Consider the following 1,723-nt stretch of genomic DNA (forward strand, 5'->3'; position numbering starts at 1 on the left):
ACCTCTGGTGCAAATTACTGACCTCTGTCATCATTTTAGGTGGGGGAACTTGCACAATCGGTGGCTGACTAAATACTTTTTTGCCCCACTGTATTAGCGCATGTCAATGAAAGGAACAAGATCTTTAAAACCTACATTCTTAATGTCAGTGGCTGAGGTCAAGGCAGCTTTCCAGAGAAATGATTGGGCATTAAGTGGTGGGCTTTTATGCATAAATCTACTTGAACAACGTCATTGTTTTTTCTTGTGAGAGTAATTACACTTCTGCACTCCTAACGTCTGCACAGGTCACCCTTATGCTGCTCGACCAGAACAACAGGGAGCACATAATTGATGCCTTCAGGCCTGACATTTCATCCTCATCCTTCCAGAGGCCTGTCAGCGACATGAACATCGCCAGTGGTTGTCCGCTCTTCTGTCCGCTCTCAAAGCTGGACTCTAAAAACTCCTATATACGTGATGACACCATTTTCATCAAAGCCATTGTAGACCTAACAGGCCTTTAGGTAAAAGTTGAGGGCATGAATCCAACTCTGCCTTTTGTTGCTACTAACCTGTTTAAGTTAACAGGATTTTGTATCACGAGAAATTGGGATTTGCCTTTTGACATTTATTTGGTTTTTTTGAATTTGGTATGATTTTATTGGTGGCAATATGCAAGACCAGAGCAAGTTCTTTTGGGCCACTTGCCACTGGCCAAAAACTTGTGTAGCCATTCTTATCTTACCAATTGATCTGAGTTTGTGTTTGACAAAAATTGCAAATACCTACCAAAGTGAAAATAACATCCATATTGGTATTTGGCTGATAATGTGTTATTTTCCCTCCCCCAAGAAGTCCCTCAGGCCAGTGTTTTGAAACAACTGTGCTATCCTAATGACAAAATAATAGAGAATAGCTAGCATGCTTATTATAAGTCCATCAAATGAAGTGTACGTTTTTTTAAGGAGTTTTTTTTACAAACTCCTTAAAAATCTAATATTATTGGCAACCCTTAAAAGATTTAACAACAGGAGATTCGTTTAGCTGATAATGTTTTATTTAGGTTTCCAGACATGTGTCTGACAACTTGGTGATGTGGTAAAAATAATTTTTATCTCCTTAGTACTGTTTTTGTCTCCACCAAGTCTTAAAAAAGGTTTTTGTGGCTTAGCTACCAGCTATCTTGTTAGCTTAATTTGTTTTCAGACAGTAGGTTTGGCAGTGAAAACAACTGCCTGCTGTTGGGAACAGGCTGAATCAGAGTGGTGTGACTGAATTAAAACTGTGTAATCGAGCTGTTTTATATGACATGTAGTTTTGTGGCCAATCATTAATATAAAAATTCTGGTAGAGCAGCTATAAAAAGAAAAAAACAAACCAACTGTCCACTATAGTGCTCATGTTGAAGCTAATGCTAATTTGTTCGCTTATTTTAAGCATTTAGCTTAAATTTGCAACACCAAAACCTGTCCTAAATGACTGAAAATATTGAACCTTAGACCAGTGACACCGTAGCTTTGTATTTTGAACGACTTACAGACATTGCAAGGTCTAGGCTCTTTATTGAGTTTATTGCCTAACATTTGGTAAGCTGTTTTTTTTTTTTTCTTTACAGTCAAGTTTGTCACACTGTTAAAGGAACTGTAACAGTGTGACACCCATGTAGCCTACAGAATATTGCGCAGCTGTGCACACAGTTTGTAGTGCAGTAGAATTTCAAACTGGTTTGCTTTTTTTTTTT

General features: G+C 38.0%; 1 protein-coding gene across 1 annotated transcript in view; it reads left to right on the top strand.

Annotated features, from left to right (window-relative positions):
• The window catches only part of LOC102294584 (TNF receptor-associated factor 2), a gene marked incomplete at its 5' end in the record, with an annotated part of 4,400 nt that extends 2,677 nt beyond the window's left edge, over window positions 1-1,723 (top strand). Inside the window, 1 exon segment of the mRNA XM_005953081.3 lies at window positions 288-1,723. Within this exon segment, the coding sequence (XP_005953143.3) occupies window positions 288-506 (219 nt within the window).

The sequence above is a fragment of the Haplochromis burtoni genome, unplaced genomic scaffold (genome assembly GCF_018398535.1).
Source record: "Haplochromis burtoni strain Fernald_Lab_line unplaced genomic scaffold, NCSU_Asbu1 Contig_2929, whole genome shotgun sequence".
NCBI lineage: Eukaryota > Metazoa > Chordata > Actinopteri > Cichliformes > Cichlidae > Haplochromis > Haplochromis burtoni.